This window comes from Heptranchias perlo, chromosome 11, assembly GCF_035084215.1.
Source record: "Heptranchias perlo isolate sHepPer1 chromosome 11, sHepPer1.hap1, whole genome shotgun sequence".
NCBI lineage: Eukaryota > Metazoa > Chordata > Chondrichthyes > Hexanchiformes > Hexanchidae > Heptranchias > Heptranchias perlo.
In genome coordinates, this window is record NC_090335.1 from 12,641,905 (window position 1) to 12,654,623 (window position 12,719).

Genomic DNA, 12,719 nt, shown 5'->3' on the forward strand with positions numbered 1-12,719 from the left:
AAAGGGTTTCTTCATTATAATTTCTGGATAGCCACAAACCATGCTCAACTAATTATTTACTGATTCCACACGATTGCTTGTAAACATAGCTATGGCACAATTTGCAGTTGTCCTCAACAACTACACCATACCAGATATCCAAGCAAGTTTATTTTTTTTGTTTGCTGATGACCGTGTCCTTGTTGCCTACACAGAAGAGCGCCTCCAAGTCATCATGGACCATTTCTCGGATGCTTGTAAGAAATCTGGCTACACTATCAGTCTGAAGACGGCAGAACGACCAAAGTTATATACCAGTCTGCCCTGGAAAACCCATTACCATTGAAGGGCGCATGCTGTTTGAAGTGAATAGCTTCACCTATCTAGGAAGTACCATGTCACATGATGCACTCCTAGATGATAAAAGTGAACCACAGATTGTTTAAAGCCAGTAGTGCTTTTAAAAGGCTCCGTGAGAGGTTTTGGGATAAAAGGGTAACAGCTAGAACATCCTTACTCTGTGTGTGTGTGTGTGTGTGTGTGTGTGTGTGTGACAGCTGGACCACTTACAGTCACCACTTAGAAAATTCAATCATTTCCACCTAGGTTGCCTCAGAAAGATCGTGAAAATTCGATGGTGGCACAAGAGTCCAGACAATAAGGTTCTCAGACGAGCAAATATGCCAGGCACAGAGGCAATGATTGTAAAGGCATAGTTAAGATAGGCTGGTCACTTAGTCCGAATGCCTGATACCAGACTACCCAAGGTATTCTACGATGAGATGAAGCTTGGTAAATGCTCTCGTGGTGATCAGTTCAAAAGATACAAGGATTGCTTAAAGGCCAATCTAAAATAATGTGGCATCTCAACTGACACGTGGGAGCATGGTGCTTGTGACAGCAAAAAGTGGCAAAAGATGATTCACGATGGCACGACAACACTCAAAGCAAGTCGTATTCAGCTAACCAAAGGAAAGAGAACCCAAAGGAAATCAAGGAAAGATCAGCCCTCGGGTCAATCTGACATCCAATGTCGTGTGTGTGGGAAAACATCCCACACGATCTGACATCCAATGTCCAGTGTGTGGGAAAACATCCCACACGATCTGACATTCAATGTCGTGCGTGGGAAAACATCCCACACGATCTGACATCCAATGCCGTGCGTGGGGGAAAACATCCCTCATGATCTGACATCCAATGTCGTGTGTGTGAGAAAACATCCCACACGATCTGACATCCAATGTCCAGTGTGTGGGAAAACATCCCACACGATCTGACATCCAATGCCGTGCGTGGGGGAAAACATCCCTCATGATCTGACATCCAATGCCGTGCGTGGGGGAAAACATCCCTCATGATCTGACATCCAATGCCGTGCGTGGGGGAAAACATCCCTCATGATCTGACATCCAATGCCGTGCGTGGGGGAAAACATCCCTCATGATCTGACATCCAATGCCGTGCGTGGGGGAAAACATCCCTCATGATCTGACATCCAATGCCGTGCGTGGGGGAAAACATCCCTCATGATCTGACATCCAATGCCGTGCGTGGGGGAAAACATCCCTCATGATCTGACATCCAATGCCGTGCGTGGGGGAAAACATCCCTCACGATCTGACATCCAATGTCCAGTGTGTGGGAAAACATCCCTCACGATCTGACATCGAATGTCGTGCGTGGGGGAAAACATCCCTCACGATCTGACATCCAATGTCCAGTGTGTGGGAAAACATCCCTCACGATCTGACATCCAATGCCGTGCGTGGGGGAAAACATCCCTCACGATCTGACATCCAATGCATTCCACACAGGACACTGGATGTCAGATCGTGTGGGATGTTTTCCCACACACAGGACATTGGATGTCAGATTGGCCCGAAGGCTGATCTTTCCTTGATTTCCTTTGGGCTCTCTTTTCTTTGGCTAGCTGGATACGACCTGCTTTGAGTTTTCTCGTGCTATCTTGAATCATATTCTGCCACTTATTCCTGTCACAAGTATCATGCTCCCATGTGTCAGTTGAGATGCAACGTTATTTTAGATTGGCCTTTAAGCAATCCTTGTATCTTTTGAACTGATTACCACGAGAGCATTTACCAAGCTTCAGCTCATCGTAGAATACCTTCCTGGGTAGTCTAGTATCAGGCATTTGAACTAAGTGAATGTGATATAGGAAGGGTTCTCAGTTGGCCCAGTTTTCAAAAAAAAATCTGAGGAAGGCCAACTATTTGGAACCCATGGTGATCCAGGTTAATGGACAGTTACTCGGCACCATAACGTTGCAGTAGTTAGGGAGTACTGGTAATTAAGTACGTTTTAAAAGCTCCACTAACCTTTGTTGGTCTCCTACAGGAGATGACAATCTTGATCCCTTTTTCTCCTTCTTACCAGATGAAGATAACTTTGGACTTGTTTTACGCTTAGGAGATTTGCTTGCCTTTCTTGGAGATGGGGAGTGCTTACTTCTCACCGGTTCTGGAGAAATCTATAAAATACAAAATCTTTTAATCTGGTCTGAGACATAATACTTATGACAAAATGAAGCTGTTCTGTCTTATTCTGGTCCGATAACTGTCCCTTTAAATCATGCACAACACATAGGCATTTAAGATACCTGTACTCCCCCAGTCTACAACATTACCAATGTGGCAAAGTTAGTTTGTCATTATTGTCTCCCTGGTAACAGGCTTCAGAGGCAATCAAACACACACTTTCAAATATAAATAAACTTTGTGTTGGGAACTTCAGTTATAGATATGACAGCCTTTTTAAACAAAAATATTATATATAAGAAACATGATTTATAAAACAACAATTTAGCAAACGGATCACAACCTTTCACTGCTCTCCCTTTCGAGAAGACAGATGAGAGAATTTCTACTGTATCCATGTGCATTTTAGATTGTTACAATTTTGCTTGTTCATTTTTTAATAAATTTGCTTAATACTTTAAAACTAAAGCGAGGTGTGATGTGATGCTCTGTTACTTATTGAGGGTGAGAGAACCTGTGGAGGCATAAGAATAATTCCAATAGGTTGAAAATAATTACAGATCAGTTTCCTGTTTGTTGTCGTGGGTCTTTAGCTAGATTGCAAGGCTAGTGAAGACACACTCAAAGACATAGGTATTTGGAACTCACCTAGGAAAGTGATCTAAGATACGAGAACCTAAAAAATCTAGAGTAAAAAGGGGTACAAAAGACCCAAAAACATAATAATACAGTTCCTAAAAGATATAAGTATCAAACTGTCTAGTTGCATTAGTTTAACTGCACGATTGCACACTCTGTCCCAATTAATCCTTAACACATCTTGCTCAAAGATGGATGGTCTACCTCATTATTACATTACTATTCATGAAAATACAAACAATAAAAAGTTTAAACTTGCTGTACAAAGTTTTCTAATGTTTAGCACATTTGTTCAATTCAGGTTGTGCCTAGAAGAGTTATTCAGTTTTGAATATTGAAAAAGATTATGTCACACTATCAATTGTTAGTGATGCTTTGGCCTACTACGATGCCTAGATCTTGCCACTGCAAGATTACAAGCAAGAAGTTTCCTTGCACACAAACCTCCTTCTTGATGACTATTTCCTCTCTTTTTTCCATATTCTCCTGTTCAAGTTTCATCAGTTCCCGTTGTATTTTCTGCCGTTTCATTTCAAGGGACAACTCATGATCATAATCGTAGTTAACATCCCCATTATCAGAATCTGTAAACACATAACCTTATCATGAAAGAAAAACATCCACACACGAAAAATGAACATACTTGGTAAATATAATTTCACCCCCTCCAGGAGTACTGAAATTATGAAGCCATAAAATAAATATTTTCACCCAGCCTGAGAGTTTTTAAAAGTTTCCCATTTGTGATAGGATAAGTGTGTTCCAATTACTTGCAAAAAATAAAGTGCCCTTGGCTGCTGGTTAAATGCCCAGACTCAGTCATAAATGTTTAACAGTTCAAAATGAGAACTGCATTGTTTTTAAACAATAATCCTTTACTCAGTTTAAGTGCGACTTCTTCCAACTTGTATTCCACTGGGTTGCTCTTATAATTTTACTTGCTCTACTGATAGCACGTCAAGTCCCTGCAGAACAACAAAGTGGCAAGTGTACGAATATTCCTAGGTCTGTAACACTTTTCTTTTGTGCACATTTTATACATACATCTTTGTATTAAAATTAATTTGCCTTTCCTTGTCCGACTTACATATTTTACATAACTCATTTTGTAGATCAATGACAGTCTCTTCAAACATCTCCCCCCCACACCAAAAAAAAAGTTTGGTACCATCTACAAATGCAACTAGTTTGCACTAAGCTTCTGCATCTGTCGTTTTTATATTGCAGGCCGGGGCTGGGGCCAGCACAAGAAAGTACAAAAGCAAGGCAGATTATTATCTGAATGGTGATAGATTGGGAAAAGGGGAGGTGCAACGAGACCTGGGTGTCCTTGTACACCAGTTGCTGAAAGCGAGCATTCAGGTGCAGCAAGCAGTTAGGAAGGCAAATGGTATGTTGGCCTTCATTGCATGAGGATTTGAGTACAGGAGCAGGGATGTCTTACTGCAGCTATACAGGGTCTTGGTGAAACCACATCAGGAGTATTGTGTGCAGTTTTGGTCTCCTTATCTGAGGAAGGATGTCCTTGCCATGGAGGGAGTGCAACGAAGGTTTACCAGACTGATTCCTGGGATGGCAGAACTGACGTATGAGGAGAGATTGGGTCGACTAGGCCTATATTCACTAGAGTTTAGAAGAATGAGAGGTGATCTCATCGAAGCATATAAAATTCTAACAGGATTAGACAGACTAGATGCAGGGAGGATGTTCCCGATGGCTGGGGTCACAATCTCAGGATACGGGGTATGCCATTTAGAACAGAGACGAGGAGAAATTTCTTCACTCAGAGGGTGGTGAACCTGTGGAATTCTCTACCACAGAAGGCAGTGGAGGCCAAGTCATTAGAAGTATTCAAGAAGGAGATAGATAGATTTCTTAATGCTAAAGGGATAAAGGGATATGGGGAAAAAGCAGGAACAGGGTACTGAGTTAGACGATCAGCCATGATCATTTTGAATGGCGGAGCAGGCCCGAAGGGCCGAATAACCTACACTTGCTCTTATTTTCTATGCAACATAAGTCATTAATCTAAATTAGAAAGTTAGGGTGCCATATACCAATCCCTCGACTCTGCACTTCACTTCCCACCACTACTACCAGTCAAACAATTTCTTATCCATTCCCAAGTTTTACTTTGAATCCCCACTATTTTAAGCTGAAGTAGCAGATTTTTTGGATGGAACATTGGCAACGACCTCGCAGAAGTTTAGGTACGCCATCCTGTAGGCCTTTCTATAGTTCAATTGGGATATCAATTATCAAAAAAGTCAATGGTGTTGGTCAGAAACTACTTTCTCTTTCTGAATGCAAGTTGGCTGCTATTTATTTTTATTTAATTATCATTTGGGAGCTTCTCAAGTTTACCTTTGACAATGTATTCCATTATTTTATATGATATTGATAAGACTGATCGGTTTGTAGTTGCCTGGTTTGGTCCGGTCACGGTTTTGAAATGGATACCATGTTAGCTCGTTTGGAATACAGAGGGGCCCCCAGTATTCAATCGGCACCCTCATAATTGTTGACACCTCAAAAAGTCTCATCCCTCATCTTTCAGTGCCCCAGAAAAAATGTCATCCTTTCCTTAGGATTCGTGGCCCCAAAAATAGAGGTTCCACTGGTCTCCCATCATAACGCCAGCAGGAGACCAGCAGAATTTACAAAAGGCAAGGTCCAGGTTTCCCTGGGTCTTCACCATTTCAGGGATTTTGCAACATGCCTAGTCAGAGGTGGGGAAGCTGCACCCGCTCCTCACCAGGCAAACTCCACCCCACTCAAAAGTGGGCTGGTGCCGGAGATCGACTTGCTCCATGCAAATTAGGTTCCCTCCCACTGACCCTGTAAACTCTGGCAAGATCAGCGATGGGAGTTACCGGCAGGCGCAATCCCAGCATGACCACCAGGATCACCTCCCAAGAATTTTTGGGGCCTGTGCTATTGAGCTCTTCTAGAACCTCCACCTTGTTTACATTGAAGTTGTTAATCCTACTAGAATTATCACTAGTTATGGAGGGCATGTTGCTTGCACCTTTCCTGGTGTTTTGAGGACGTACTCATTTGACTTTGTTAAATATTCTTGTTTATCCTCAATTTTGGACTTGTTGGCATCCTTTAGCATTATCAGCTATTCTCGCTGTTACAGATCTGAAAAATCTTTCATATTATTATGTTTAGCAACCGCACTGGATTCACTCCCAGATTCCTCTTTGCTCCTCTGACCATCTTTTTAAATATGTTTCTGAAATTTCTTATATTCATCCCAGTGGTCCCCCCACCTTTCTTCCTGCATGATTTGTGAAATGTATTTTCTTCTTTATTTCACTTCTGACTCTGTTGGTCTTCATCAAACTTGTCCAAGGTTATAGGTTAAGACAATTAAATCCATTGGTTTGTTTCCCAACAGATGGCAGCACCAAACCATCACAGGAGCCATGTGGGCTAGCAGCACAATTTTTACCCACCTGTTAGTGAAATAAAATCACAATAAAAAAAAAGGTGGCTTCCCCAACAGGAATTATTTCCAAGTAAAAAAACATTTGTATCATTAAAGACTATTCTTCCCCCCTTGGTGTCACCCTGCATACACATGCAGTGTTACGGTGGAGAACAGACAAGTGCCAAACATTTGGAAAGAAATGATTATAATACTTAAAGGAACTTAGTTTTCTGTTTTGTTCATTTTGAACTGTCTCCTTGTTTCGACTGTCTTACTACATTTGCTAAATCTACCAATATAGGTAGGTTCATAATCTTAGTCTCACATTGAAGGAGATTTAGAAATGCTATGTTCATGCACAAGTCTTTTTTGATTATAGAACCAGAATCTAGTTTACCATCCCTGCCTGCTTCCCATTCAGCCGGTTCTTCCTCACTTTCTGGGGTGCGTTCCTTTGTAATTTTCAGATTAGCGTCTTCTTTATCTCTGTGTCTGCTCCTTGAAGTATCCCTCTAAATAAAATGAGCATTTTTTTTCATTGTACCACAAAAAACAAATAATGCATTTATTGCACGTTATTTCCTTTGGTTTACTTCATCACACTTTAAGCTCTTGCATATAAATTGATACAAAGAGGTCGTAATAAATTTATAAAGCACAACATTCTAGTGCACCATTTCCTCCCTTTGTATGCAGGTATTATTTCAATCATCATAACTTTATGGGCCAATAATTACTATTCAACTATCTCAAATATATTAGCACCGAGAAACAAATGGCATTGTTTTAGCTGTTATAAGCTTTCATAGATTCCAAAGTCCAAGATTCCAATGCAATAAAATCTAGTTTGCATTGAAAATAGGAAACCAAGTTACTCTACATGAAATCTTTTTGAAGAGAGTAAGCATCATTATGTACTACCAGCTTTCAGTGTAGTTATTAATGAAAATTGACTAAAATATTTACGATTAACAGCCCAAAACATTCCACTACCAGACACTCCTTGGTTCATGATAACCTACAATACTCTCAACAACTTGATTCAAAATTTTTTTTTAAACTTAAAAATAAAAATTAGTCCCTAAACCCAAGGCAAAAGGGTCAACCTCACTGGAACATCTGTCAGTTAATTTCATAAATTCTGAAATGGGATCCTTTCTCACCCTGGTTGGAGATGAAGACTCATCCTGGGCTCTCTTCTGTGGCTCGGATTCTACATCTTGCCTTTTGTTCTTCATTCTCTCTCGTAAATCACCAGTTGGCCTTTCTGGAGATCTGTATACCCACAAAATAAAGTAACATACTTTTCTCTGTTGACACAAAGCAGAAATTCCCCCAAGGGCTTTTTGCTTCTATTCTTTAGGTCAAAAACATAGATGAGGGAGCGTACACGATCACTGCATTAGTGACATGCAGAAGATATATTTATAGATGGATAACACAGCCCGTGCAATTACCACCCATTTAATTTCATTTTACAAGGCACAATGTAGATAACAACTGATAAAACTAGGCTTAACTTTAACTTAGCAATTGGAATATCAAGCATACAGTTCCGAAGCCATTACTCTTCCCAATTAGCTGCTGGGCCACCATTAAATACTGATTACTACAGCATTCCTCAAAACTTAATTACAACATAAAATTAAAGGTAAAAATAAAGAATCCCATAAATTCGAAAACATTTACAGTTCTATACAAATCTTTTCATTATAAACCACCATTATCAACATACAGAAAAATCCTTTTCTTGATGTTAGACAAGGTGTGGATATATAGAAAGCAGAAGTGTAAAAGCTTTTTGAGAAACAATGAATACATCTATAAACAGATCTTCAAAGCCACAGTAGCCATTAGTGCCTCTCAGCACGTATGCAACATTTGTTTTGTGCGGTTGCTTGATATCAAATGAAGTGTTTTACGAACAGTTCTACTGCAACTTTAGTAGCATTTTATTTGCTTTAAACTGGACATTAATGTTGAGTATTTAACTAAGCAATTTATTGATAGCACCCATGCTTTTAACTTGAAGCTTCAAAATTTTGCTTCAGTCACAGTTGGAAAAAAAGGCAAATTCTGTACAAAAAACTTAACAACTCCCTACCAAAAGAAATCTCATCTTATCACTGTCAATTAACTAGGCATGATGTGGAGATGCCGGTGATGGACTGGGGTTGACAATTGTAAACAATTTTACAACACCAAGTTATAGTCCAGCAATTTTATTTTAAATTCACAAGCTTTCGGAGGCTACCTCCTTCCTCAGGTGAACGATGTGAAAAACAATCACATCGTTCACCTGAGGAAGGAGGTAGCCTCCGAAAGCTTGTGAATTTAAAATAAAATTGCTGGACTATAACTTGGTGTTGTAAAATTGTTTACAACAATCAATTAACTAGGTGAGATATTCCAAGCTGTGGGTTTCTATTTGTGCTAATCCAGATTGTATAGTCTTCATCTAAATAATATCCTGAGTGTGGCCTAGCAGACTTTAATGGCAGGGAGACCGTGGATCTGTAATTTGGAACTATTCTCACAGCTGACCATTTTACATTTCAATGCATGAAAGTTAAACTGCTGCACACACAACAGACGTCATAGCCCTAATATTTTTTAAAAGCTATATATTTACAAATTTTAAAATATTTATATCGTACCTATCACATATACATTGAATTAATAGTAATTATGAAAAATGAAGTCAAAATTGCAAGCCTACAACTCATTTGGATCTGTGGCACTGGTGAGGTATTCAGTCGCCCTCACGGATGGGAAAGAATTAAGTTCCTTTCACATGTGGGACAGGCTCTGCGTTCAAGGGCTTAATCATAAATTTCACTCTCCACAAGGAAAAGATAACTTTATGAGATCATAATAACTATTCTGAAGTCACAGCAACTTCATCGTGACATCATAAAGTACATCGTAATGTATTTTTTTAAAAATTAAGTTAATCCTGACATTTCTTTCTATAAAAAATGAGCATGGAAACAGAGAGTTGGTGCTACAAAGAGAAGAATCAGCATTTATATAATGTCTCATCACATCTCTCAGAAATGTCCCAAAGTGCTTCCCATACAATGCATTGTTTTGGAACATAGTTATTGATGTTCTGTAGACCAACCATGCAGCCAGAACGAGGAGACGAATGACTATTTCATTGGTTCAGGCCCACAATTTCCAAACGGTGGGTTCTGATCTTAGATGTGCATTCAATGAAATTGCTGGGTTGGACAGGCTAGCGACTTCTCCAGTGGAAGATACTGAGGGGATGGGCAAAATAGGGTGGAAAAGATGTATGTGGTATAAATACAAATCACAAAGGGCAAGCATACTTGATTGGTGACGATGATCTATACAATTCACTCACAACTTTATGATTCAGAAGTTGGATCACATCCATCAAGTAGAACGTTGTCTATTTGCATTGTCTTACTTGCCCATTTAGTTCCATTTTTCATGTTATTCTCTGTACTTTATTTTTTTTTTAAATCCCCCTTTTAGGCCACTAACAGAACAGCCTATTCCCACTCAAGAGGATGAACATGCGATATTTTAATATGCCTCTTCCAATTTGGCTAGATGTATAAGAATGTCCTGAGTGACTCGCCATCCCATTTCCCTTGCCATCCACTTTCAGTACTTCCATTTCTCAAAATCTGGTGCATCCATATAATCCAATCATTGGTACTAGTTTTCTTCATTCTCACTGTTTTAATGGGGCAGAGGGGCAAAGGGAGATTCCATTCCAGTTACTAACACATGGATGTTGTTCAAAGCAGCACCCTAAAACCAGTACATCATTGGGCAAAGGAGAAAAGAATATGGACACTTGCCATGAATTTCAGCTTGGTTAGATTCAGCACCATGTGATAAAAGCTGCTTGTTTTAATGAGCTATTAAACCTATTACAGTCCCCATCACTTAAAATGTCCACATCTAAAACAGGCCATTTCGGCCAAAAAGTGATAACCATTATCCATTTGCATCAGTGTCAATTTCAAAGTTGCCGGTTATGGCGTTTTAAGTGCTCCGTTTATTTTGGGCAGGAACAGCTGTGGTTAGTCACCAGTTCGCACTTCGTTAAGGTGCACCGAATGCAAAAACAAACATAAGTAAATAACACCGTGGTAAGGTGCACTGAATGTAATAAAAGAGCCTTATTGATGCAGACTTCACTTCCCTTAGGCTTCTATTTCTTCTAAGTTTAAAATGCAGTATCCTGGAACAGATTTTTCTCATGTTGTCTCCTATTCTATTCAACCTTTGTCGTGTTCACCGAGCTTTCTCAAGTAGCAAAGAAACTCAAGAGAGATAGTAAAGACTGAGGAAGCTAACCTAGTGTTGAAAACAGTACTGATATTTTAACTGTCCTCTCTGGCAGTTTTCAAAACTGTAAAACAAATTCTGCTCAGCAGCCACTCAAGGCCAACTAACTAGAATTAAAATGATTTTTAATTTTATTAACGCTACCATGTTATACTGTGTTTAGTGGGCAAATCACATTCACACGATGGCGCACGCTATAAGCGGTGGAGACTGTACATCTAAATTTGTTCAATTTAGAGAAGAGTTAACAGAAACAAGTTGCATCTTCCCTCCATTCTCAACATCGTTGCAAAGTCTGTGGTGCGCAGAATTTATGAGTCAGAACCTACTTCCAGGACAAATGAGATTGATTTTATAATAAGCAAGACCTGGTCTGAAAATAATCTCATATTCTGAACTTTATCCAAGAAGAGAAAAAGCAGACAGAACAAAAAGGGTTGGAAGGTGGGTTACTCGATTTGGAAAATGACAGCTATGAGGCAGTTGATGGGTCTACCCTTTCCTCCCCTCCCCCCCACCCCCAATAAAAGCAACACGAGGATTTAGTCCAATGGTTACAAGCAGGAATAAATTGTCTATCCCTAATTATATTAAAAATACTCACAATAAAGCAAGAAGCACTTCCATTGCAGCACTGGCAGGCATTTTTAACTACTTTCCAGTATCAAACCTAATAATTAACTGTCCAACAGAAGGAACTGGGATTTTTCACTTAATTCTAACATCAACCCACTCTATATAGTTCTCAGTTATCACTACCCCATGGTGGATGTCCAGCCATATTGCTATTGCCCCTTCCAAGCCTAAAAGCATAGCGGCAAGAAACAAGGCTCAATAGAAAAAAATGCTGCAAGTGCCCATGTAGGGATATATGTCACTATGAACTTTCTTCCCACATTATGTGGGATCTTTGGACAAGTTTGTTCACTGTGGAAAATTTATTGAACACAGCTAAAACCTTGGATTAACCAGGACTTTAAAATCCTAATCTCAAAGCCCCAGTGAGTTTTAAAATCAACTGATCTCAAACCTAATAAGCATTCTAGGAACAGAGTAAATACATTAAATAAATTGCTTTGTAGTTCCTCTTATAACAAAATCAGAGACTTGAGCAGAGCATTATGGAATGTAAAAAGGCAAAACGAAAAAAAAAACTGTACGTGCTGGAAATATAAAACAACAGATTGTGCTTAAATAAACAGCACCTCTGATACCATCTGAAAACACAAGGCAGTTTAATGTTCTGACAAGGATCTCTAACTGAGCTATTAGCCTAAATTTTAAAATGTTAACTTTACTAAATTAGCTTGTTACCCAGTGAGATGTTATCTCTAATCAGTCATTAGTCAGGTCTTTTTAGGAGCAGCTGATGATCTACTTCCATTGGCTGCTGATCAAACAGCTCATCATCAAAGATGACATGATTTATTGGCTCAGTTAAAAGACACTACTGTGTTAGCCTTAGCTCAGTAGTAGCACTCTTGCTTGAGTCAGAATGTTGTGGTTTCAAGCCCCCACTCCAGGACTTCAGCACATAATCCAGGGTGACACTTTAGTACAGTAGAGGGAGTGCTGAACTGTCGGAGGTTCCATTTTTGGATGAGGTCCCCCCTCAGGTAGATGTAAAAGTTCCCATGGCACTATTCAGAGAAAAGCAAGGGAGTTCTCCAAATGTCCTGACCAATATTAATCCCTCAACCAACATCATTAAAACTGACTATCTCATCATTTATCTCATTGCTGTATGTGGGGCCTTGTGCGCAAATTGCCTGCCACGTTTCCCTACATTATAATAGTGACTACATTTCAAAAGTACTTAATTGATTGTAAACCACTTT

At 39.5% G+C, this 12,719-nt stretch overlaps 1 protein-coding gene across 9 annotated transcripts in view; it reads right to left on the reverse strand.

Moving 5' to 3' along the window:
- The window catches only part of zc3h13 (zinc finger CCCH-type containing 13), a 127,257-nt gene that overhangs the window by 90,299 nt on the left and 24,239 nt on the right, over positions 1 to 12,719 (reverse strand). For all 9 annotated transcript variants that reach the window (XM_067992548.1, XM_067992552.1, XM_067992546.1 and 6 more), the window contains 4 exons: positions 7,716 to 7,827; positions 6,950 to 7,064; positions 3,561 to 3,700; positions 2,319 to 2,470 (listed from right to left, as the gene is read on the reverse strand). In XM_067992548.1, coding sequence (XP_067848649.1) covers positions 2,319 to 2,470; positions 3,561 to 3,700; positions 6,950 to 7,064; positions 7,716 to 7,827 — 519 coding nt within the window. The remainder of the gene's footprint in view (positions 1 to 2,318; positions 2,471 to 3,560; positions 3,701 to 6,949; positions 7,065 to 7,715; positions 7,828 to 12,719) is intronic.